The sequence below is a fragment of the Coturnix japonica genome, chromosome 3 (genome assembly GCF_001577835.2).
Source record: "Coturnix japonica isolate 7356 chromosome 3, Coturnix japonica 2.1, whole genome shotgun sequence".
NCBI classification, from domain to species: Eukaryota; Metazoa; Chordata; class Aves; order Galliformes; family Phasianidae; genus Coturnix; species Coturnix japonica.
The window spans coordinates 71,093,417-71,117,671 of record NC_029518.1 but is presented as its reverse complement, the minus strand read 5'-3'; the positions used below and the strand labels follow the sequence as shown (position 1 = coordinate 71,117,671).

The 24,255-nt window shown below is 42.4% G+C and overlaps 1 protein-coding gene and 1 non-coding gene across 3 annotated transcripts in view; both read right to left on the bottom strand.

Moving 5' to 3' along the window:
• Positions 1-19,710, bottom strand: part of UBE3D (ubiquitin protein ligase E3D) — a 73,071-nt gene extending 53,361 nt beyond the window's left edge. Inside the window, exons 1-7 of one of the 2 annotated variants that reach the window (XM_015859013.2) lie at positions 19,331-19,710; positions 18,979-19,178; positions 17,817-17,907; positions 9,867-10,098; positions 4,490-4,559; positions 2,346-2,415; positions 1,492-1,600 (exon numbers count right to left, since the gene is read on the bottom strand). In XM_015859013.2, the coding sequence (XP_015714499.1) occupies positions 1,492-1,600; positions 2,346-2,415; positions 4,490-4,559; positions 9,867-10,098; positions 17,817-17,907; positions 18,979-19,178; positions 19,331-19,623 (1,065 nt within the window). In that variant the 5' untranslated portion in view covers positions 19,624-19,710. Of the gene's footprint in view, positions 1-1,491; positions 1,601-2,345; positions 2,416-4,489; positions 4,560-9,866; positions 10,099-17,816; positions 17,908-18,885; positions 19,179-19,330 lie in introns of those variants that run through there. The other variant, XM_032443707.1, reaches the window with a different exon arrangement.
• Positions 19,711-23,436: 3,726 nt separating this feature from the next.
• Positions 23,437-23,509, bottom strand: TRNAT-GGU. Its single transcript has one exon. It is a non-coding gene; the product is annotated as a tRNA-Thr (tRNA).
• Positions 23,510-24,255: the final 746 nt, after the last annotated feature.

Here is a 24,255-nt window from a genome sequence, read left to right as displayed (position 1 = left end):
CACATTTTAGTCTGATGTCACAGTTTTATTTATTTTCAGTCTTTAAAAAAATCCTTAAGTACACAGTATTCAAAAACTTGGTTATCACCAGTTTAAAAAGCAACTCAAGTTATGATCTCCATAGATAAGGTAACTGTGTAATGTTAAGTGATATACACAGAGAAAATAAGAACAATGAGCACAAAACTCGTGCTTTAAAAAACATGTTTAAAAAGACTTAGGAAGGAACTCACCCTTATTTATTACATACACTGCCTAGGCTGCATACATTCAGGTATACAAGCACAAACATTACAAATGGAAATCTTTGACAGGTTCATTTTCAATACAAACAAATGGAGCAGCCGGCCCACTATACATCAGCGACAAGACCACTTGTCTGTGTACTTACACAGCCCTAAGCAATTCTCTTTTTTAAATTTTCAAATATTAGTATAAACACCTCTTACATTACACTTGTGCCCACAAGGCCTCTTGAGTCCCAAGACTTAAGCTGTAACTCTGGAACACCTGTTGGTGTGTGTATTTTTCCCAGAATATCACCATGGAAATGAATAAGGCCTTTTTGATGTTAAACACGCATACACAAAAAAAATAATCCCTAATAAAAAGGAAGGGATTCCAATTAGAAGCTAGCCCCTATGCTAACTCAACCTCATATTGATTATTAATGAGCATTAAAAGGCTAAGCTAGCCCCCATTATTAAACACTAGACTCAAATCCCCATCCACCATAACAGTCTGAAGAACTCAGCTGTTACTATCTAAATAGGCAAACAGCATTAAATCATCAAGTATGATCGGTAATTTTATTATTGTTTACATTTCACTTTCCAACGCAATATATTGACTACATGAGTAATTTCTCCTGATCTAAAAAAGCATTTATGAAAGATGCCATACAATTTGAAGAACTTGTAGCCATTAAAGATAAGAAATACTGGAACAAAAAGATATGTATTACAAAGCTGAGATCTAAGCTTTCCATATTTTCTGAGTAGAAATTCTTGTTATTTTGGTGTTGTGGTTTTGACTGGGACAGGGTTAATTTTCTCCCTAGTAGTTGGTTCAATGCTACATTCTGGATTTAGGATGAAAGCAGAGGCAGTATCACACTGCTGTTTTCATTGTTGCTGAGCAATGCCTACACAGAACCAAGGACATATCTTCTTTCTGCGTTGCCCTAGCAGCAAGGAGGCTGGGATGCACAAAGTGCCGCGAGGGGACACAGCCAAGACAGCTGATCTGAACTGGCCAAAGGACATCATGCACAGGAACAAAAGTCAGGGGAAAGGAGGCAGAAAAATACCCTTGGGAGTGATGGTGTTTATACTCCCAATTAACTGCTACATATAAGGAGCCCTTCTTTCCTAGAAATAGATGAATACCAACCTGCTGATTAAAAGTACTGAGTGGATTCCCTATTTTGCCTTGCTTGCACACACAGCTTTTGCTTTACCTAGCAAACTTTTTTCAAGATAAAAAACTTACCAGAATATAAATCCTTCCATTGTCACCTTTTATGATGAATCTAAATGTGCTTTTAGCTGAGGACAATTCCACAAGACACTGAGCAACCATGCTCTGTATGAATTGAGACCTGTTAAAGAAACACATCATACATTTTAATTACAACTACACAGGTAAGGTCATTCATACCAGTGCAGTGCAAGTATGAGCAACTTCCTACTGTCAATTCCACTACAATCCTACTATCCATTTTTACAAAGAAATTGAGCTTCTTTATCTTCGCCTCCACCAAAGCCACTTTATCTCCTAGGAACTATAACAGATTGGCAGTCTAATTTGCTCTATGTCCCTTACTTTGACCAACTCCAAACATCAAATGATGAGTAAATACTTTTCCTTATACTTTACACATAAAAACACAAAGTTCAGAAATATGCATATATTTCAAATATAATTCACAAATAGAAAGGCCAGTGACTAATACAAAGTATATAATACTAGATAATTGGATCAAGTTCTGTGCCATCTCAGCTACAGATTGAATTACTTAAAAGCCTCACTTCCAATGAAACATTACAAGCTTACTTAACTCTACATAATAATCTTCAATTTCAATAATTAGTCACCAAATGCCATAAAAACTGAAATAATTCAAATAAGTATTTTATTTTTGTTTATTGGCTGAACACGGAAATGCTGCAACAAACTGTAATCTCTCATTAAATACACAAAATTGTGCATGAGTGAATACTGACTATATTACCTTAAAATGCAGCACTTTGTTGTATCTAAATATTGAAAAACTTGGAATTTTACTAGGTTGCTGACAGCCTTTCCTGAATGTAAATAACTGAGCAACTTATCTGATTTTTTACCTTGGCACTGTGCTGAAATTCTCTTCAGATGGCCAAATAATCACCTCAGTGACATAGTATTTAACAGTATCTAAAATGAAAAACATCTTTAAAGAATGAAGACTTTTTTTTTCCTGTTTTACAAATAGACTGTAAGTCACTGTATCATTATATTTAATTACACTATTATTAGTTTCGTGTTCCACAGCCAAGACGTGCAGCACATGATCAAATTCCTGTTAGGGTTTGTGGGAGAAAGACCTAATAAAAGAAAACACTGCTAGAAGACTGATCGGAAATAACTACATGATCAGCAGTTTATCATTCACACTGATCCTTGTTTAACACTAGGAACAATCATCTTGAAACAAAGTAGCAAGAACCCAAACACCTGGACTGAAATGTCTTACACATTGATGATTGCTGGTGCCAATTAACTACTGTCCACTATGCACTATGGAAGTTTTTTGAGTTCAGAATTTAGTCTTCATCAAGAATGTAAAAAACTATTGCACTGAGGCTCCAAGTCTAGGCTACACGTGCAGCCTAACTGAATAGCAAGCAGAAAAAGTTACATATACAAAGTAATAAATTAATTCCACTAAGCCTTAATATAAGAGCAATAGTAAAGATTCATCAGTTCCATAAATTTCAAGCGTAGAATGGATTGCCTCATTTGACAACTGTCCAGACACGCCATAAAAACTAGATGAAAATAAGCTTCTCTGTTCACAGCAGGGGAGTTGGAACCAGACAATCTTCCAACCCAATTCATTCTATGATTCTCAGTAAGACACTTAATCCTGTTTTAATGATTCTAATGGCTTGGCAACTCCACCTCTTGTCTAGATAAGTATTATGGTTTGTTTAATTATCCTCACTGTTAAGAAATTATATGTTAACTCTGAGCTAATCCATGCTGTGCCTTGTCCAAGAAGGCTTACCCTAAGCAAGGAATTGACTCCACTGAGTCAATTCAAGGGCTGCAAGGCACTGAGAAGATGTTTGCCCACAGAAATAGAAAGTGGGAATTTCGCCTCCCTCCCCCCCAAAAAAGCCCAAGCGTATGTGAGAATAGAGATGGGGAGAAGAACAAATTTGTGTCTGCCCTTCAAATTCTCCATAAAGTTCCTACACTACTGCTGAAATACGCTGAAAACAATCAATAAGCTTTCTAACTTCACCAAAATACAGAGTCCAGAACAATTCCCTGCACATCTATGCTGTGTTTCCTGTCTCCTCCACCAACAATCACATCAACTATGCGTTGCTAGAGTTGCCTGAAAGCTTAGATGAGGACATTAATTCTTGATGATCTGTAAAGATCGTTTCTAGCCCCTGATTTTGCGAAGTCTTGCAACTTACTTTGTAGGATTTCAAATGTCTTACCTTAAAAGTGCTTTTCTTAACACTTGTATATTTTAGATCTCTGTACAGAATAATTATTCAAACTTCTCTGTCTTCTGTCTCCTTGTGACTTATTTCAGAAGCAGGCTTCGCATTTTCTGCTACACTTTTATATTCTCTGAACAGAGATGGACTCACACTTTTGCAGTAGGGCAGAGGGAGAACGAAAGAAAAAAAAAATCCTGCTAGAAACAGTCTTATCACTGCTTATCCCCCTGTTAAAAACTGTATTTTGAAGAACACCTTCCAAATACTTCAAGTAAGCCTCAAATACTCAGTGTCACAACAGCTTTTAGAAAACCAAGAATCTCAAAATTTCATTGTCAAATGATGAGAGGCTTCCTTTCCAAGAAAGTAGACTTGCAGTTAGCAATAATAGTTAACAAAGCACTAGAAGCTCAAGATAAGTTATGAATTAACCTTTCCATTATTCTGTTTTGACTGATAACAAAAGAAACCATCTGCAACTTGTCAGGTCTCCTATTCGACTGGGATTTGTACTAAACTGGAACCACACTTCCTGTTTTTCAGAGCTTTAGAATTAAGCAAATACGCCACAAAAACCAAGATGTGGAACATCCCTGCAGTAAGTCAAGCTCAACATCTCACAGAGAGAGCAATTCCAGAAGGGAATGACACACATACACTGGCACCAGCACTACATTTTTTTCTGATAAAAAACATTCCTGTACAGTTTTTAACCTCTAATACTCATTAGCTGACACAGTCAAGTATAGTTCAGATTGCACATGCAATACCTGATGATACTGTTTCTCCCAGTGTTTTCTTGCAGCGCTCACAAATTACTCTGGTATTCTCCTTTAATTTCTGTAGGACAAAGAAACATTGTTTAAACATTGCTGTTATTCTGAAAAAGAAATGTGTAATTTTAACATACTCCCAGGAATGTACAGTGAACTTTGTACTTTAGTCTGTTCCCTTTATGTTCACATATACAGAGATGTGCATTGAGTATTTCAGTCTTCTACACTTTGACATGATTTCAAGTTTCATACCAATTTTAAAATCTGGCACTATTACCAATCACACAGGACAACCTGCATCAGATAACAAGACAATCTCATAATATCCAATGACTGTATGATAAAGTAATGAGGTGAATAAGGGCAAAATAAAGCACACAAGAACTATTCCTAATTTATATATACAAAATATTATGTTGTAACATGACTATCTGTTACAGTCAGAAAGATTAGTGCAGTGGAAAGGCAATACAGGAGTGGAATGGCAAAAGGGACAAACAGGAAAGGAATGCTCACCCATCTCTGAGGATCTAGGCTTGCAGGGAAAAACTCCACAAGGGAGGGATCTCCAACCAGAGATCCTTCCACAGTGGCAGTCAGCCCTTAAATGGAGAGGCAGAGCCAGGCTCTACTCCTTCCAGTCACACAGCTGAACTGCCTTCACCTGGGCTCCCACAGCTGACCAGGTCCTTTCCCCAGATGCATAATCAGTGGCTTAGGCTGTTACTGAACAATTCCCATACACTACCATCACTCAGTAGAAAGTTTTAACCACCGTGAACAGGGTTGTAGGAATACCAGCTTAACATTCGGCATAGCAGAAAAGTTCTATAGAGTATTCAGAATTACTATGAAAGAACTAAAGAGTACAATGTGTTATGGTATTTCAGAACAGTGATGTGGATTCAGCTCTATTCTATTAATTCCAGCGTTCACGTTTAAACACATTATCAGTAAAGGATACAAGTAAACACAACTCCTACTTTAACATAAAATATAAACTCCAGAATTGGTTCTTTGTCAGATTATTAACCCGGCTGTAGCACAGTACAACTTCAGCCTGGAAGTAACGTGTAGAGGCAAACACAATGATGTTCCTAAGTTAAAAAACATACTTTCTGGAATCTGATGAGATGACCTCTAAATTATCTTTGTACAAATACCTTCATAATTGTTAACTCAATACACAGTCCATAAAAACACCTATGCGTAGTTGAACAACTACCATCTCACAGGCTTGGTAAAATCCAAACAAGTCAGAATCAACCTAAGAAACCATACCACAGGATGTGTCTAACTACGACTGTCTAAATTTAGTGCAAATTAGATTAGAGAATTTCCACTCTGCATTTATCTTTTTCTGTAGCCTAATAGATGCCTGCAGTTTCCATACATTCCAATTGGAGAAAATACACACACGCCTCTTGGGAAGTATGGTTTATACTCATCGCCACCACTATAGTCTTCAAGCTTTAAAATATATGATGCAAGACAGCTCTCATAGACTGCTGTCCAGAACACAAATAGCTGTTGCACGGCCTATCACATTACAGAATTTATTTATCTTTAAAGGGCTGTGTGAAATGTATCCTATAGCCTTAGGTACACTTTTCATCTTCTGAAGGGAAATGCTGAGGTATGTCCATTACAGACTGTCTTCAGAATCAAGATGATAGGCTTCCGGATTATACGGATATCCAAGCCTTATTATCCTTATCACTATTAAGTAATACGTTATTATTTGATCCATTCTGATTCAGGGGCCATGGAAGAGGTGATATAGGAGACCACAGACAAATAAAGTGCATACGTTGGACTGACTTTTTCAGTAGGTACCTCTTGCTACAATGAGAGGGGAAGTTACACATGGTAGACAGATGAACTATAAGCATCAATCCAGACAATTAACTTATGTTTAGTCCAACAGCACACGCTTAAACAGTAAATGACAGCATTTATTTCAGGACGTGAATTTTTCCACTGCAAGGCTAATAAGAGAATATAATTCTCCAGAATTAGTAACATGATTCTTGCTAAAACGCACCTATAAAAAGTGTTAAAAATAATCGGAAGACTTACGAAAATATTTTCCAGAAAATAAATAGACAGGAGAAGAGATATACAGTTACAGTTCTTAGTGTGTTTAATTTTATAAGTAGGCAGAAAAGATTCAGGTTGATTAATCACTGAAACAGTTTAACTAAGAATGTGATAAAGTTGCCTTCATTTGAATTATTAGATCAGTATCTGACATCTTTCTCAAAGTCATGCTATAGTTCAAACAAATGAAAGATTTGATGCTGGGAATGTCTAGCAAGAGTTCTCTGATCTGTACTATGCAAATACTAAAATGAACAGGAAGAACTGCTTTAGCTCCCCAAAAAACAAGGAAGTGGCTCACAAAATCTGAACTCACAATGAAAAAGTCCCGATTCTCAGCACTCTCTACCAAGCTCGTAACAGACTGTGATAGCAAACTCCCCCTCCTCATAAACCAGGAGTCCAAATAAAGCTCAACGGAGAGCCCTGCAGCCTCTGTGAAAACGTCAGAGAGCCACAGCAGAAGTGCAGCCCCCTTGTTATGAAGATCACAAAAATATCTGGTTCATATTTATAGTTATTTCCTTTCTTAATTCCTGTGCTTAAACATAAACAGCTTATTTTCATTGCTTAATGTGAAGAGCAAAGCTAAGGAAACTGTATTTGTGTGAAAGAGCATTTTGAGGATGGTACAAATGCTGCATAGTAAACTATATATGCAGCACTTTGTTGAAAGCTACAACTTGGATGTTTTTTCCTGACTCTGATTACAGGTGCTAGCTGAGAATTGTGCAGTACCGTACCTATAAACCACCACTAACTCACCGTATCACGCTTCAGCAGAAAAAGCAATAGCTTTAGCTAGGCTAATTAAATCAATATATCTATTTGATAACTTGCAGCTGCCGGCAACCTGCAGATGGTGGTGGATCACCAGCCCGGTATTTTCTGCTTCTATTCCTAAAGATCCTTGATACGGCATCAGGGAAAAATATTTTCCCCAAGAGATACTATTAGGATGCTGCAGAACCATGTGACATTTAAAAACTATGTTACACTGGAAGACTAATAGATGTGAGAAATGTTTGCGATGGAAGGATGCTGTCTTGGTCCCACAGGAGGCTGGAAAAGATTGTTTAAGCATATCTAGTATATTCCTGCTACTATTTTGGTCACAAGCAAACACTTTCCAAAGAACTGCAATGCAATTAAAGAAGAACTTTCATACTGAGACAGACCACAATGGTATTCTATAAAATGAGAACATTTACGCCAGTAGCAATCTATCTTGCTTCTATTACTCTCATATTATGGAAGAATTTTCTGTTTCAGTATGAGGGCTTTTTTCCCTTATTAATCCAGCTTCTGCTTGATCTTACAGTTTTCTGCTCATTTGCTTGGCAACTGAGCGATGCTAGAAATACGAAAACACAAATTGGAATTCATTGTAAGCCTGAAAGATGTAGAAGGAGGGACTTGACACAAACAAGGGAAGAATTCTCGACTTCAAAACAAGAGAGTCAATCTGAAGATTCACTGCACTAAATTAGTATTGCATGTTTCTGCCAGAAAACAGCCTCCTCCCTCATTCAAAGTTCTGCTATTATTCTGGTTTGACCCATATCTCAGTAAGGTTTTTGTCCCGTATCTTTTTTATTATGTTTCTGCCTCAAAGGCAACATTTCCCTGTCAAACATTTCTTTGATTGATTTTAGCAGTATGTTGGGCAGACTGTTCCTCTTTCTCTGGGCTGCAGTATGAATTCCATAGACACTGCCTCTTCCCATCTTTGTTCCCATTGTTCCACGATCTCTTTTGAGACTACTGAAATGTAAGATAATTAATTTGGGGGACCTCTGACAGAAGTCATTGTCCTTTTGGAAATTCAAAATCTTCTACTTATCCACCTTCTTAAGAATACTTAGAAGACGTAACTTCAATTGTCAAATAACTCCAAGAGCTAATCCAGATTAATCTGCTTCTCTCACGCTGAAATCCTTTCAGGATGTCAGTTCTTACGTTCCCTTCCCCAAATTCTGCTTTTCAAAGAACAACGGAACAAGAAACCAGAGAGACCACAGCTTCAGGACTTGCAGATACAGACAAGAGGACAGAACTGTTCTCAAAACAGATGGCTCACTCAGATGCATCACACCATTAGCAAGTGATCTGCTGGAATCCTGCTGATTTAAAAAGATAATACAAATCCCCTACAACAGTAAGCAGCAGCACTGTATAAGAATCAGTGTCTCTGATGTTACTTTCAGCAGATGAAGAATTTGGTGCAGGGAATCTGCATATCAGCTGTTACAGACACACAAAGCAGTAACTGCTTCCAAAACTTCAACAACCAGATTTAATACATAGTATGGCAGAAAATAAATAAATAACTGCAGGATCAATCTTAGCACAAATACAGACAAGCTGCACATTAGCAGAAAAGATTTTAATGGAAATGCAAGCTAAATTCCTTGATGCTCTTTTGGTGGTAGTAGTAATTATTGCTCAGACTTTTATATGAGTGCTGGATTTCCAAGACAAGTAAAGCAATCCATTTTATTTCCTCATCTCACTATTGAAACATCAGTACGCCTACACTTTCTTTTTTTTCCTGAGCAACAACAAAATTTTGATGTTTCTAAGCCAAATGGTAGCCCTACTCCTTCAGGCTCTGCTGATGGATATCTCCTCCTGAAGCACTTCATAGAAGTCACCTTCAGCAGCTACAGCCTGGAGTGGCAGATCCTTTTCACCAGACAAAGAGCACTCAAATGAGCTCAACATTCTTCTTTCATTCTGCCAGTGTAAGGGAGCTACATCTGAAACACATTCTGATTTTTTAAAATCATACTAAAGTAAAAAAAGAAAAAAACACAAAACCCACATTTCCCTTTGATAATATTTATATTTATGCATTCACTCGTATTTGGAGGAAAAAAAATAAAGCAATGCTTCTAGTTCTCTCCTTCTGCTTTGTTTCACTGCCCCTTGACAGACACCTAACCAATTATCATTACTATCTGAATAAATATTGACCATCCCCACTGAGGATATTTTTTTGGGGGGTAGAAGAGGGAATACTCGGTTCCAGAACTATATCATTAAACGGTTCATACCCAGGTCAGTATCATGACACGGTGCTTGTTTTAAAAGACAGCTCAGAGTATTGTCTGGCTTCTATGCAGCTGAATGCCAACAACTATTTCTGACCTTCAAAACACCCTTGTAATACTTATAAGTTAAATAAGCCAGTGATAACAATGTGTTTCACGAGGAAAAAAAAAAAAATCTAATACATTCCCTTAAGAATTATTAAAACAAACTACTTTACCGAGGTAGAGTCATTCTGAGAAGTGTGATGTTCAGTCTCTGAACTGCACTTGGAAGATTCAGGCACATGTGATTGATTTCTTGAATTCAACAGCAGAAAAGTGTCTCCAAGAAAACAGTCGTCATGCTGAGGGTGTAAAGCACTTCTTGCAAAAGGATTAGGGTGACAACACCACTCTTCTACTAAAGCACTCCAGTTTTCACTTGGTAGAGGAAGAACTCTGAGAAATTTCCTAACAGGGAAAAAAAAACACAGTAATATTTTCATATATTATTTCCTGAGACACTAACAAAGAAATGGGACTCCTTACAAGAAGGAAAGATGGCACTTTCTCCAAAAGAAGTGCTTGACTCTCCTTCTTTGGATGAATTCTGAGAAAGCAATGGCCAAGTGTTTCCTGCCAAGTTTGCAATGAAGTTTTTCCCACGGGTGAATCTCCAGCGATTATATAGCAGAACTTGGCATAACTTCCTTGTAACTAATCACATGGTAAAAATTAAACAGATCTACTCAGTCAAGAAAAAATATAACAATGGATATTATGCAGTTATTTTTATTACTGCAAAGTTTCCTTGCACCAACCTTTAATATATACAAGAAAACAAAAGAAAAACAAAATAAAGCTGCCAAAGCAAGGGATAGAATGTCTTTTGAAGCCTCTGAAAGTCAGATACCAGACTTTGAAACAAAGCTAAATCCTGACAAATACCACAGCCTGTATCCATTAAAAGAAAAAAGGATGAAACAATGCATTCTTAATTTATATTCAGATTTGAGTTTCAAAACATACAGACAAAAAAAACCAAACCAACACCAACCAACCCACTCACTAAATCAAATCCTCTTCTCCTGGGTTTCTATACACACCAAGGTGTCTGCCACAGGCAATACCACACTTTACATTCTTTATCCATTTTTTTTTAACTTCCTTCCTTTAGCTACCCACAGCGTCTAAGGATTTTAAAAGCCAAAGTTTTGAAGCATTGTTTTAAGTTCTAAAACACACTGATAGCTGGAATAAATGCATGAGACTATATAAATACTACCTTAGTCATTATGCTCAATTGTCAATACGTCAAATGCTTGGAGTTTCTACAGCCATTCTGTGGTCTCACCACACATGATTTTATCAAGAATTTAAAAGCACTGATGAATATTGTCCACATATTTACATTTGCTTTAATCTGTGTTTTCTAGGAAACTGCTGCATTGGGAAAAAAAATCTGCCTCTTTACCAAAATAATAGACAATAGCTTTAACCGTGTGTTCTCCAACAATTTCCTAGATGCAGCCTGTCACAATGTTTTGTTATCTGTCTAGTTTGAGTGCTTTATTTTTGCTCTCATATTTTTGTCTGTTCTTGCCCAGACTCCTCACACATCACTTCTCTATTCTGCTCCTAGTTGAAAACTTGCAAATCATCAGAAAGCCAGTGGGGCAGCAATTAGACACCCTCCTTTCCATTTCCTGCATTTCAGACTGCTCTTTTCTGAAGATGCCTGTTTTCCCATCACATTTCACTGTGCTTTCTGTATTGTTGAGTGAGTCAAAGTAAAACTCTGTATACAATCTTCCTTCTTTCTCAATCCACAATACGTTTTAAACTGTGCTTGCCCCATCTGCAGATGGAACTTGGAATAACTGGTACTCCTGCCCAGCTTTAGCATTATGAGTAACATCACCTTATGGCACTACGCATAGCTGACTTCACTCTTTGTAGTCTTATATACTGTCAGAGATATTATCATGGTTCAGATGTAGGTCTAAAGACTGATTATTCTTCCCAGTCTTATACAGATGGTGCTAATGCCTGGACTCACACTGAAAAAGGTTTTCATTCCCTTGTACTATTTGTCATATTACAGTAACAAAAAGCTGGTATTGCTCAGCAATACTTTTTAAAGTGTTAAAGGAAAAAGAAAGATTACCTTAGGCTGCAAATCAATGCAGTCCAGTTTCTTTACATTACTCTCTTTACCCTCACAGCTTGGAGTACCCCCTTTTGTGAATTGCATCAAGATGTTGAATACTTGCCAAACAAAAAGCAGTTACTCTAATCAGCAAGAAGTTCCTAAACAGGTTCTTCCCACCTGAGCTATACAGAAAATATAACTTTTCCACTCTATTTTAGGCTTTCAACATTCAGAGTTGAGAAGCCTTATTCTAGATCCTGTCTCTAGAACTGGAAAAATGCTAACACTTACTTGAAATTAGCTTTCCAGGAAACAACAACAATAAAAAAAGAAGCCTGAAGTCTACCAGGAGCTGACTCTCTTAAAGTTGCTAAATACAATAAAACCTAGCCTATAAAGAAAACCTATGACCTTGATAACTGATAGCTAAGTTTCTACTTTAAGGCAGTTATCTAACCAGAGAAACTTAGATACATAGTCTCCCTCTGAAAGCATCTAATACAGTGAGGCTAATCTGCCCTTCAGAAACAGCTCTGAGTTGGGACTAATTTAAACAGTAATTTCTTAATAATCAATTTATAAGGAGGTTATCAGGAGTAGTCAGTGTGGGTTCACCAAGGGGAGGTCACACACAACCAACCTGGTAGCCTTCTATGATGTTGTCACTAGCTGGATGGACGGGGGGGAGAGCGGAGGACGTACTTTGATTTCAGCAAGGCGTTTGATACTGCCTCCCACGACATCCTTACAACAAAGCTGAGGAAGTGTGGGATAGATGAGTAGACAGTGAGGTGGGTTAAGAACTGGCTGACTGGCAGAGCACAGAGGGTTGTCATTGGCAATGCAGAGTCCTGTTGGAGACCGGTAACAAGCAGCATCCCCCAGAGGCCAGTGCTGAGTCCAGTCTTCTTCAACATCTTCATCCATGACATTGATGAGGGGATAGTGGCCATCCTCAGCAAGCTTGCTGATGATACAAAGTTGGGAGGATTGGCTGACACACCTGAAGGCTGTGCTGCCATTCAGTGAGACCTGGACAGGCTGGAGAGCTGGGCACTAAGAAATCAGATGAGGTTTAACAAAAGCAAGTGTAGAGTCTTGCACCTAGGGAGGAATAATTGCATACACCAATAAAGGCTGGGGGATGATCTGCTGGAGAGGAGCTCTGCTGAGAGGGACCTGGGCATCCTGGTGGACAACAGCTTGGCCATGAGCCAGCAGTGTGCCCTTGTAGCCAAAAAGGCCAATGGCATTCTAGGGCGTGTGTTATGGCTTTGAGATGTTGCTGTCAATATTCCACATCATAACATCATGTGCAGTATGGATCATTGGAAGGTTCATGCTCCAGTTCCATGGAATGGCGGCATCCCGAGTACTCAGCTCTCGGAGGAGAACTACCCTCTAGTATAAACATCACAAAAACATGACAGGTGTGTTAAAAAGAACATGGCCAGCAGGTCAAGGAAGGTGATTCTCCCCCTCCCCTCTACTCTGCCCTGGTGAGGCCTCAATCTGGAGTACTGTGTCCAGTTCTGGGCTCCCCAGTACAAAAAGACAGGGATCTCTTGGAAAGAGTCCAGCGGAGGGCCACAAGGATGGTGAAGGGCCTGGAGCATCTCCTCATGAAGAAAGGCTAAGTGAACTGGGTCTGTTTAGCCTTGAGAAAAGAAGACTGAGAGGGGACCTGATCCAGGTCTATAAATATCTGAGGTGTGGGGGGCAAAGTGGTGAGGCCAGGCTCTTTTCAGCAGTGTGTGGAGACGGGACAAGGGGAAACGGCCAGAAACTGGAGCACAGGAAGTTCTGCATGAATATGTGCAAGAACTTCTTTACAGTGAGGGTGACAGAGCACTGGAACAGGCTGCCCAGGGAGGTGGTGGAGTCTCCTTCTCTGGAGATATTCAAGACCCACCTAGACACCTACCTGTGCGACCTGTTGTATGGAACATGCTTTGGCAGGGGGGTTGGACTTGATCTCTGGAGGTCCATTCCAGCCCCCACAATTCTGTGATTTTTCACAACATTCAGCCTTTAGTACATTACAGAGTCTTAGATAATTATTTTATTTATGAGCTACACTCACACTGTATGTATGTATAACTGTAAGGAGAGAAAGAAATATAATACCCCAAATTCTTTGCAACTCTTAAATTATGAGGGGGAAAAAAAAAATCTAAACCACTTCCTATAACGTGAGGATAATGTGGAAGAAGCAGAGAGCATAACCCTTATGACAGAAGAGCCATCAAGACTCCTAAAGGGAGACAGACTAATCCAGCAGATCTCAGAAAACAAAGAGGGAATAACAGAAGACTGAGCTGAAAATTCTCATCTAGTTCATTTCCCTGTCTAAAGGAAGGATTCACAACATTGAAACCATTCCAGACATACTTCTCTAATCTACTCTTTAAAATGATAGAAATTGCACAGACTTCCTATCTCTAGTGGTAAAAAAAACAAGCTTTAGAGCACATTTTTTCATTTTAACCTAAAAACCTCTTGCTTCAGCTAAAGACCATTACTACCATTGCTGCAGCAACTATGCACATACCAGACAACTCTTATGTCTCCTAGGAGACATCTAAACTAAATTCCATTTCTTTCAATTTCTTTGTAAAGATATCCTTTTCTAGATATCAGGTTGATCTTATTACCGACGCTTTTCAAACAATACACACTTTATTAAGTTCTCACTTACATGATTATGCAACTTCCCTTCAATTCCATCACCTATGTTGTCATTAGCAAGGTCTCTGGACTATGCAGTGAATAATAAATTTTATTTCTGAAAGTACTGTCTTTTTTTTTGGAAGAACAAGAGAGCTGAAACAGAAACTGCTGGCCACACAGCTCCAACCTTCTATCCTTACCTCAGTCAAGATATTTCAGAGGTAACATTCAAGGGGGTCAGAAATCCTCCACAAGGAGAAATGCTTTACATGTGATGTATTATCATGTCTTTTTTCTCCCCTTTCTAAAAGTTCGAATTATGTGACACTGTAGGATGTGGAACCAAAATATGTTCCATGCATAAGAATTTGGTGTGCTGAAATTTAGGGAAACACCCACTCCAAGATGAAAATATAAAAGGCGCAAGACCTTTTGAAAGCAAATGCTTCTGACTAGAATTACAAGTTTCATTACACTATAAACAATCAAAGACTTACTGCTAGACTTCCTGATGAGACATTTCATCAGAGAAAGCCCCAAACCCTCCCTCCTTAGCGTTCAAGCCAACCACAAATATTTATGTATGTCAAGAAAGAAAAAGAAGTTTGCTGATTTACATCTGTATTACCATTTTGAGTATTAGGAGTGACACAGACCATAAGAGGCTGCAAGTGTGTCTCTGTCACTTTATAAATATCCAGCTGAAGCTGTCAAAATTTTTCCTCACAAGACCCAGAAAATGCAGCGCCTTTTTATTAAAGTTCTCATTCACTCTGCAGACTACGTGGACTTCTGCAAGGCTTTTGACATGGCCCTACACTATATTCTTATCTCCAGATTGGAGAGATGTGGGTTCAAATGATGGACAATGGATAAGGAATTGGCTGGACAGTCACAGTCAGAGGGTTGTGGTCAATGGCTCTCTGTCCAGATGGAGGCTGGTCACAAGTTACGTGCCCCAGTGGATCCATCTTAGGACCAGTAATCTTTGTAAGTGACATAAGTGATGAGACTGAGTATATCCTCAGTAAGTTTGTGGACTGCACCTAGTTCAGAGAGGCAGTTGTTACAACAGATGGAATAAATGCCATCCAAAGAGACCTGAAGAAATCTGAAAAGTGAGCCCTTGTGAACCTTATGAGATTCGATAAGGCTAAGTGCAAGAGGTTGTACTTGGGTTAGGGCAACCATAAATACCTATAAAGACTGAAAGAACTCACTGAGAGCAGCCGTGTGGAGCATGACTTCAGCGTCCCGTCCCGGTAGATGAAAAACTAAAAATGAGGCAATACAGCATGCTTGTAGTCTGGAAGGCCAGCGGTATGCTGAAATGCATCAAAAGAGGAGTGTCCATCCCATCTGGAGTACTGCGCCCATGCCTGGGGCCCCAGTACAGGAAAAATGTGGAGCTGATCTAGAGTAGGACCAGAAGAATGATAAAAGGGATGGATCCCCCCATCCTATGAAGAAAGGCTGAGAGACCTGCACTTGTACAGCTTGGAGGAGAGAAGGACCCTGGGAGACCTCATTGTGGCCTTCCAGTACTCACAAGGAGTTTACAAGGAGAAGGGAAATCAGCTTTTTACATGGATGGATAGTAACAGCACAAAAAGGGACAGTTTTCAACTATAAGAGGGGAGATATACACCAGACATCCAGGGAAGTCTTTCACTGAGGCACTAGTACAGGCTGCCCAAAGAGGTTGTGAATGCCCCATCGTAATGCTATAATGCAATGGAAAGCATAGCAATGATAGCAGGACAGCAAAATCCTACAATACAGCAAGTGAATTTAAGCCCAAATGCAGCAGCCACAAAAACAAAACAAAACAAAACAAAAAAACCCCACATGCTTACCTTTAGAAAGACTCAGGGAGGCAGGGATCTCCAGTGAGATACCCTTACCTCCACTGCCAACCCTTAAATGAAGTCTATGAAGGAGTGGATCCTGGCTCCACATCGCATGCACCTGAGTTCCCCTGGGTTGGCCCTGCCTTGGCACCTACCAGGTGCTCAGTCACCGTTCCAAGTCATGACTTAGCAATCCCACTACAACTGCCCCTGGAGATGTTTGATGCCAGATTGGATAGAGACCTGGGCAGCCTGATTTAGTGGTTATCAGCCCTGCCTATGGCAGGGATATTTGAACTAGCTGATCTTTGAGATCTTTTCCAGCCCAAGCCATTGTATGATTCATTCATTTTGTGATTCAGTCTGTAAGGAGCAGAGAAGGTCAAATCATACAGCTCTTGTACTTTCCAAATTCAGCACTTCCAAAGTAACGTGGAAGCCAGCTTTGCCTAAAAGATAGAAGGAGCGAGCTGCGGACAACACCTCCATCCTGGCCAGCTACTCTATAACTACAGCACAGTGACTGAACAAAATTCATAACAGAGCAGACAGAACTGAAAAGGATCCCTTGAAGTACACAGGAAGAAAGAAGTCTAGGTTACAGTTTTCACAGAATCATTTCAACTTGGAAGCAACCATCAAAGGTCACCCATGCCAACTCCCCTACAATGAACAGGGTTCCTCAGTTACAGCAGAGCTGTCAGCTATAGACTAGGAGTATTTTCAAATCAATGAAAATTAAAAACATGTTGGACTTTTTATTTACAATATTTGCAATTCAAAATATTTCAGCTTTTTGTTTCCATGCACAGCAAAGTCCAGCCACAAAAAGGAATGTCTTATTTGAGGCACTGCCGACAACCAAAAAAAAGAATTCCGATTTCCCTAACCTTGCAGGGCAACGTACCATATGCTCTTAGTTAGCTACTTCTATATTCTAAGCCAAAAAAGAATAAATAAATGATGAAAAGTTACTTCAGGTAATTTTTATTTTAGTCATCTGTAGCAGCGTTTCAAGGTATTCTCAACTAACAAGTTCAAGATAAACATCATTTAACTATCAAACTAGAGAAAATAATACAAACATCGATCAGTATGGCAGCTACTGACATAAGCCTGGACAAAAGAAGGTTGCGGGGTGACCTTATTGCAGCCTTTCAGTACCTAAAGGGAATCTATATCCAGGAGGGGAGTAAACTATTCAAAAGGCTGATAATACCAGGACACGGGGAAATGTACTGAAGTTGAAAGAGGGTAGATTTAGGTTGGATGTTAGGGGGAAGTTCTTCACTAGGAGAGTGGTGAGGCCCTGGAACAGGCTGCCCAGGGAGGTTGTGGATGCCCCGTCCTTGGAGGTGTTCAAGGCCAGGTTGGACGGGGCCCTGGGCAACCTGATCTAGTAAATGCGTATGTTTGGTGGCCCTGCCAGGCAGGGGGGTTGGAACTACATGATCCTTGAGGTCCCTTCTAACCCAAGTCATTCTATGATTCTAAGTGCAAGACAGTGCAGTGCTTACCGTTCTTTTACTATGACATCCCCACAGGACTGGCAGTAAAGGATGTAATTCTTCTGTGGTTTCAGTCTTTCCCAAAGCTGATAAGCCAATTCTAAAACAAGAGAGGACAGTAACCTTCAAGGTTGTGCAAAGTTTTCACTCATACATAAAAATATTTCCAAGAATTTCACTCTTATGCAAGATAAGAATCTAAAAAACAAAGCAAAACAGTGACATTCTAAACAACCTTAATTTATTTACCTATAGAAGTAAGTAATGAGATTTTGGATAAACTTGCCACCTCATGCCTAGTATTGCAGGGTAGGAATTCAGTTTGTGAATAATTATTCTAATTGTGTGTATTCTCTCAGTCAGAGATGAGAATCACAACAAAGGCTGTACAACCTAAAATTCAATGCTTCTCTTGTGTAAAGAAGTCTCTGCCATATGACGGTACTTCCTAATATACAACAAAAATATATCTGGGTGTGTGGAAAAAAAAGGCAGCAGTCTTCAATTCTCAGCCAGGTCAGATAACACAGTTGTGGTGGTACCACTCAATGAACAGTCGGCAATACCCTCTACAGGCCAGTGAAGAGAATGCAGTCACAGGAGAGAGCTCAGACAGCCAAAAATACAAGTTTCTAAATAAAATAAATAAATAAATAAATAAAATTAAAAAATGAAATAAAATAACAAATAGCACTAGGCAGAAGAAAAAGCATAAGCCTAACTCTATGCATAAACAGACTTTGAGTTCTCCACTTTCTGACGTCAAAGTATATTCTCAGCAAAGGTCATTAGTATTTAAGAATTAGGTTGCAACCACCAATGAAAGGCATTTAAAGACATTCCAGACACATAAGAGACAAGTTTTGCAAAATTCCATAAGACATAAAACTTATACAAAACTTTCTTATATAAACGACCATTCAAAAACTTCTGCATTATAACCAGAATAAGTCATATTGCTGCATTTTTAGCTACTAAATGTGAAACAGGAGGCAGAAAACACGGAGAGGAGGGAGTTGAATACAGCTCTTAAACTCCCACACAGAAGTTACTCAGCAAGCTTCCCTCCCTGCGTCACCTCATGCACTTCTGCTTTATAGAGCAGATCGCCACCGATGCACTCAGAAGTCGTGACTATCGGCACCACCCGCCGGCCGGCGCTCAGCCTTACCCGGGGCAAGGGGAGCATCGCGCAGCCGTAGCCGCAGGCGCAGCCCGTCTCCGGGCAGGAGCCGCAGCCCGCGGCAGGAGGACGGAGCCAGGCTGACCCCTGGCGGCAGCGCAGCCGCCCCGCAGGCAGCACCGCTCCTCACTTCCAGCCGGCCCGGCTCCACCGTGATGTCGGCCGGCAGGTTCCGCAGGCTCGCCTCGCTGGAAAGGCAAAACAGGTTTCGTATTACTATTTTTTTTTACCCCGCATGAGGAACCGATTCCCAGAGCCCCGCAACGTGCCGGCTCCGCTCAGCCCCAACAAGAGGGAGGGAGGGAGGGAGAGAAGGGGGGTGGCGGAGTCCCCGCGCTACCGGATAACGAGCAAGGCGCTCTGCGTCCCCCGCCGGATCTCCAGCAGGAACCCGCACGCCATGCCGGCACAGCAGCTCCAACTGCCCGCGCAGGAAGCGGCTGCTCTTCCGCCGGCCGAGCGCTGCATCCGCTGCCTCCCACCGCAGCGCCGCCTGCAGCTGGGAGACGGTGTTACCCGGCCTGGAGACCGGCTGGCAGCGCTGCTGGCTTCTGACCACGCTGGTGCGCAGGGCTGGTCGGCTCCGAGGGCAGCAGCCATAACCAGGCGCTGGGATAATAGAGTTCTCTGCATCAACCCCTTCCTATCTCACGTATTAGTCCCACAGAATCACAGAATGACCCGGGTTGGAAGGGACCTCAAGGATCATGTAGTTCCAACCCCCTGCCTGGCAGGGCAACCAAACACACACATGTACTAGATCAGGTTGCCCAGGGCCCCGACCAACCTGGCCTTGAACACCTCCAAGGACGGGGCATCCACAACCTCCCTGGGCAGCCTGTTCCAGGGCCTAACCTCTTCCTGTTAATTGCGAGCGAGACAAATAGGCTAGAAGGCAAGTTATTAGATTATCTCTAGTTGGATAGCTAACCAAAAATCTTGTACCAAAATCATACACCACCAACATACACCCTTTACTAGGATCAGGTTGCCAGGGCCCCCGTCCAACCTGTTGCCTTGAACACCTCCCAAGGACGGGCACACAACCTCCTGGGCAGCCTGTTGCCAGGGCCTCACCACTCTCCTGGTGAAGAAAGCTTCAGTAGTTTTAACACTGGAAAATAGTTTTCATAGTGAAGTGAGTCAATATTTTTCCAATGTATATCAAATGCAATTCCTTGCATGAAAAGTTAAAGTACATGCGCTCTTCCGTGACTACACTACACTTGATGTTAGCCAAAAGGCGAAGAAGCGATTAAAAAACAATGCGCGCCTTCCATGGAGATGCCGGGGATCGAACCCGGGCTGCTCATACTTACCGAGCATGCGCATTACCACTGAGCTACATCTCGGCGCTTTAAGGGTCAGGCATAGCTCCGCCCCTTGCTGCGAGCTCCTTCCTAGCTCCGCCCCACGCCGCTAGCCCGCGCCCCCTGGCCTTCCCGCCTCTCCTTGCTCATCCGAAAGATGTTCGAACCACGAGCTCCCGTTTGCATAGACAGGCGCTTAACCAACCCAGGCACGGCGCTGCCCGAGTTGCGCTGAGGCACCAAGACTGAGGCTGCGGTTCGATACGGCGGAAGAAGGGATGTCATTCAGAGGGACCTCGACAGGCTGGAGGTGAAACTAATGAGGTCAACACGGAAAGTGCAAGGTTTTGCAGCACTCGGCCGGAAGAAGCCCAGGCACTGTACAGGCTGCGGAGAGTGCGCCTTGAGAGGCAGCTCGCGGAGAAAACCTGGGGGTCCTACGGACGAAAGGCTCAAGTGAGCCAGCAGTTGCGCTCTGGCCAGCCCGGAATGCAAATGGGATCCTGGGCTCCATCAGGAGACGGGTGGTCGGCAGGGATAGGGAGGTGATTGTCCCTCTCTACTCGGCTCTTGTGAGGCCCCATCTGGAGTGGGGAAGCTGTGGAAGGCCCCCGGTTCCCTGGGATACAGGGAACTGAGTACAGCCACACACCCTGTGTTTTCAACTGGAGCAGTGTGTCTCTGCCCTTATTTTTGTTACAAAATGCTCCTGAGATTAATTCCCTACCCCAGAAGACAGCAGTGTATAGAGGTCCACTTAATACGGGGAGCAACTGCTTAGTAGAGTGATAGACATGGGAGAATGCTTTAAACAGAGAGAGGGTGGCTTGAGTTAGATGTGAGGAGGAAAGTTCTTTACTCAGAGGCGGTGAGGAGTTGGCGCAGCTGCCCAGAGAGCTGCGGGTGCCCATCTCTGGAGGGGGCTGGAGGGCCAGGTTGGATGGAACCTGGGCAGCTGAGCTGATGGGGGGCAGCCCTGCCCCATGGATGGTGACTCAGGCAATAGGAGAATGCTGTCCTCTCTACCTGCAGATCTGAATGTCCACAAACAGTATCCCTCAGTGCCACATGCACATGGTTCTCAACCATCACCAGAGACAGTGACTCCACTGCATCCCTCACCACTCACCACTCTTTCTAAGAGTTATCCTGATATCCACTTGAACTTGCCCTGGCACAATGTGAGGCCATTCCTTCTTGTCCTATTTGCTGTTACCTGGGAGAGAAGGCTGACTCCCACCACACCACAACCTCATTTAAGGGAATTATAGAGAGCAATAAAGTCTCCTGAGCTTCCTGTTCTCCAAATGGAACTATCCCTGCAAGACTTGTGCTCCAGACCCTTTACCAGCTTCTGGACAGACCTGAGCACTTCAATGTCTTCCTTGCTGTGGGGAGTAAACTCTTTGAATGGGCTGACAATAGCAGGACACGGGGAAATAGTTTTAAGTTAAAAGAGGGAAGATTTAGGTTGGATGTTAGGGGGAAGTTCTTCACTAGTAGAGTGGTTAGGCCCTGAGAACAGGCTGCCCAGGAGGTTGTGGATGCCCCGTCCTTGGAGGTGTTCAAGACCAGGTTGGACGGGGCCTGGGCAAACCTGATTTAGTAAATGTGTATGTTTGGTGGCCCTGCCAGGCAAGCAGGTTCAGGTTGGATATTAGGAAACACTACCACTCACAGTGGTAGCCCATTGGAACAGGCTGCTCAGTGAAATGGTGGAGTCAGCATCCCTGGAGGTGTTCAAGAGAAGGTAGATGTGACACTGAGGAATATGGTTGTTTAGCAGACATGGTGGTGATGTGTTGATGGTTGGTCTAAAGAGATTATCTTGGTGCTCTCTTCCAACCTTAATGAATCCTCGATTATATTTTGGGGAAATTAGTGGCTAGGTAAAGGAGGGACTTGGTGGCTACACTAGGGAATAGGTGTGAAAGACAGAACTGGTTTTCTTTTGTTGTCTCAAAGCTTGCTTCATGAGGCCTTCCTGATGATAAGACTCTGACTGATCCTGGAGGGCGAATGGTGGGTGCCAATGTGCCATAGTGTTTCTGATTACAATTGCAAGGGTAAACAGAAACAGGAAGAGCAGTCTTTTCTCAGGGGTGCTGCTCGAAGGAGCGGACCACTGCGGAAGGCGATAACGCTTGTGTCCGGCAATAGAGACACCCTCCTCCCCCGTCCTTGCTGGCTTATCTGTGGGCCAGGAATGCCACAAAAGTTGGTTTTAAATCATCTTTCGAAGAATGGTTGCCTGTTTGTTTGGAAGTTTGGTATTTCCACCAAAAATGCTGAGCTGCTATTCCCAAACTTCGAAGAGGGAAAATTCCCACCGAAATGGGGGATAAAAGGCCCTCGCTAAACCGGGGACTTTGGAGACAAACTCCCAAAGACACCTTTGACGGAGAATTCCCTAGGGGGAAAACTTTGTCGGAAGAACCCCGGGACCGGCTTGCTGCGGAGCTCCCTGGCTGTCTCCATCCCCGCGGTGATCAGATGAGTTCCTGAGATTAACGGACCTACTGTATACCTCGCTGGACCCACGGTGGTGACTATATCTCTTTTGCTATCTGCAAAGACTCCTTGCTTACATTTCCTACTTTCCCTATCGCCTACCTTCCCTTCCCCGTCTCCCTAAAAAAACACCTAGGTCTTTAATAAACTGGTTGGCCAACATTTGAACCGTTGCTTCTTAATCTCACGCCGGGTATATACATAAAAGAACCTTGCCTCCCTCCTGTAAATTGGAGCGAGACAATAGGCTAGAAGCAAGTTATTAGATTTATCTAGTTGGATAGCTAACAAAAATCTTGTACCAAACATACACCACCAAACATACACCTTACTAGATCAGGTTGCCCAGGGCCCCGTCCAACCTGGCCTTGAACACCTCCAAGGACGGGGCACCACAACCTCCCTGGGCAGCCTGTTCCAGGCCTCACCACTCTCCTGGTGAGAAAGTTCAGTAGTTTTAACACTGAAAATAGTTTTCAATATGAAGTAGTTCAATAATTTTTCCAATTATATCAAATGCAATCCTTGCATGAAAGTTAAACTACATCAGCTCTTCCGTGACTAACACTACACTTGATGTTAGCCAAAAGGCCGAGAAGCGATTAAAAACAATGCGCGCCTTCCATGGAGATGCCGGGGATCGAACCCGGGTGCTCATACTTACCGAGCATGCGCACTTACCACTGAGCTACATCTCCGGCGCTTTAAGGGTCAGGCATAGCTCCGCCCCTTGGCTGCGAGCTCCGTCCTAGCTCCGCCCCCACGCCGCTAGCCCCGCCCCCTGCCTTCCCCGCCTCTCCTTGGCTCATCCGAAAGATTCGAACCCACGAGCTCCCGTTTGCTAGACAGGCGCTTTAACCAACCCAGCCACGGCGCTGCCCGAGTGCGCTGATGGCACCAAGCTGAGTGCTGCGGTCGATACGGCGGAAAGAAGGGATGTCATTCAGAGGGACCTCGACAGGCTGGAGGTGAAACTAATGAGGTTCAACACGGCAAAGTGCAAGGTTTTGCACTTGGGCCGGAAGAAGCCCAGGCACCTGTACAGGCGGAGAGTGGTCCTTGAGAGCAGCTCGGCGGAGAAAGACCTGGGGGTCCTGACGGACGAAAGGCTCAACGTGAGCCAGCAGTGCGCTCTGGCAGCCCGGAATGCAAATGGGATCCTGGGCTCCATCAGGAGACGGGTGGTCGGCAGGGATAGGGAGGTGATTGTCCCTCTCTACTCGGCTCTTGTGAGGCCCCATCTGGAGTACTGTGTCCAGGTGTGGAGCCCTCATGGAGATTCGGGTTGACCTCATTGCAGCCTTTCAATACCTGAAGGGAACTTACTCCCAGGAGGGGAGTAAACTCTTGGAAAGGCTGACAATAGCAGACAACGGGGAAATGGTTTTAAGTTAAAAGAGGGAAGATTTAGGTTGGATGTTAGGGAAGTTCTTCCTAGGAGAGT